Source organism: Cyprinodon variegatus, unplaced genomic scaffold, assembly GCF_000732505.1.
Source record: "Cyprinodon variegatus isolate N-32 unplaced genomic scaffold, C_variegatus-1.0 Scaffold2185, whole genome shotgun sequence".
In the NCBI taxonomy this organism is placed as follows: Eukaryota; Metazoa; Chordata; class Actinopteri; order Cyprinodontiformes; family Cyprinodontidae; genus Cyprinodon; species Cyprinodon variegatus.
Genome location: NW_015152638.1, coordinates 24,117 through 25,813, shown reverse-complemented (window position 1 = coordinate 25,813; position 1,697 = coordinate 24,117). Strand labels below are relative to the sequence as shown.

General features: G+C 45.0%; 1 protein-coding gene across 1 annotated transcript in view; it reads left to right on the top strand.

The window, feature by feature from the left end:
- The window catches only part of cryzl1 (crystallin zeta like 1), a 15,323-nt gene that overhangs the window by 9,559 nt on the left and 4,067 nt on the right, over positions 1–1,697 (top strand). Inside the window, exons 5-7 of the mRNA XM_015405366.1 lie at positions 298–431; positions 509–620; positions 750–770. Coding sequence (XP_015260852.1) covers positions 298–431; positions 509–620; positions 750–770 — 267 coding nt within the window. The remainder of the gene's footprint in view (positions 1–297; positions 432–508; positions 621–749; positions 771–1,697) is intronic.

Below are 1,697 nucleotides of genomic sequence, written 5' to 3'. Positions count from 1 at the left end.
CTTTGCTTGGAACACTATTGGAACCGAATTCACTCCATACAATCTTTGAAGATCACCCACAGCATGCACACTGTTGCACATTGAATCTGGCTTTAATCAGACCAGACCTCAAGTCTTCTTCATTGTTTGCCACAAACTATTAAGCAGGACGCAGTAAAAAGAACTGTTTTCTATCATGTTCAGTTAGAGAGAATCTGAGTAAAAATGGTTTGACTTTGATTGAAGCGGGACAAACGGGAAAATGTCTCTGGGGTGTGATTACTTGTGAAAAAGCGAATGTTTCTTTGTTTGCTGCAGTTCAGAAGCCTGAGAAGCTCAGCTGGGTCAGCGTGGCGGCAGCGCTGCGTGATGGAGTGTGTGCTTACACCGCTCTGCACACACACGCTCGCATGGCAGCCGGACACACGCTCCTGGTCATGGACGGGGCCAGTGTATGTAGAAACACTAAAGGCTCTGGTTGGTAATGGGCTGTAGGGATTTATTAACGATCCAGTTTCTTCCCCTGAAGCCCTTCGGCCTCATGTGCATCCAGTTGGCTTGTTATCATGGATTGAAGGTTCTCGCCACCTCCCACTCTCCACAGCAGCAAACGTTCCTGGAGCAGCTTCGGCCCAGCGTAGGTTTGTACTCCTCAGTGCCTTGAAGGCCTCTCCTCATGTGCTGATTTCTGTGCCGCCTGCTGGATTTCCTCCTTCACTTTCTCCTGTCTGTCTTTCTTTCTTCTCTCCTCTCCTTCATGTTCTCCTCAGGCATTCAGGATCCTTTAGTAGGTGAGATCCTTTTCCTTTCAGACGTTACCATTAAATCTGAAAAGGTTAGAAACCAGTGAAACTGTTTTTAGTAACTGCAGAGTTTTTGCTACATGGGGTTGCGAGGGGTGCTGGTGCCTATCTCCAGCAGTCAATGGGCAAGAGGCAGTCGCCAGTCCATCGCAGGGCAACACAGACACACACACTCACACCTAAGGAGAATCTAGAGAACCCATGCATGCTCAGGGAGAATATGCAAACTCCATGCAGAAAGACCCTAGGCCGGGAATCAAACCCAGAACCTTCTTGCTGCAAGGCAGCAGTGCTACCCACTGCACCACTGAACAGCCTATTTCTATTATTTTTCTATTTATTTATTTACAATTGATTTAAATTCATTTTTTTTTCATATTTAGTAGAGAATTTTTTCATATCATACAATATGAAAAAGGAATTTAAATTAATTGATTTTATCTAAAACAAACACCACCAGCTCCAGTCTGTGTAGCTGTGGTAGCTGCAGAGCTCTGCTCTGGATGCTGAAGGAAATATGAAGACGACAATCCAGCGTTGCCAAGTTAGCGACGTTGTTGCTGTATATGGAGAAAAAAAAAGAAAAAAGAGAGAGACAAATGTAATTACTTTTTTTATTTGTTTTTGGTGAGTTTTGTTTTTTTGGTGCATGACTCATTTCTGCCACATGCAAAGGAAATATACATTTTACTAGGGCTGGGTACCGAACATCAGTTCCGACCGAAATGCTTCGGTTCTACCGAGTATCGAAACATGCCTCGTCTTTCGGTACCAAGTTTCGGTGATTGGCTGTAACACTTAACGTGATTGGGTCATCCAGGAAAAATACACAGGTGGTCCCGCCTACAGCCAGGGTTCATGTGTATCTGTTGTGAACTGGTTGTGAGCATCGCGGAACCCCTTTAAAATGCCCCC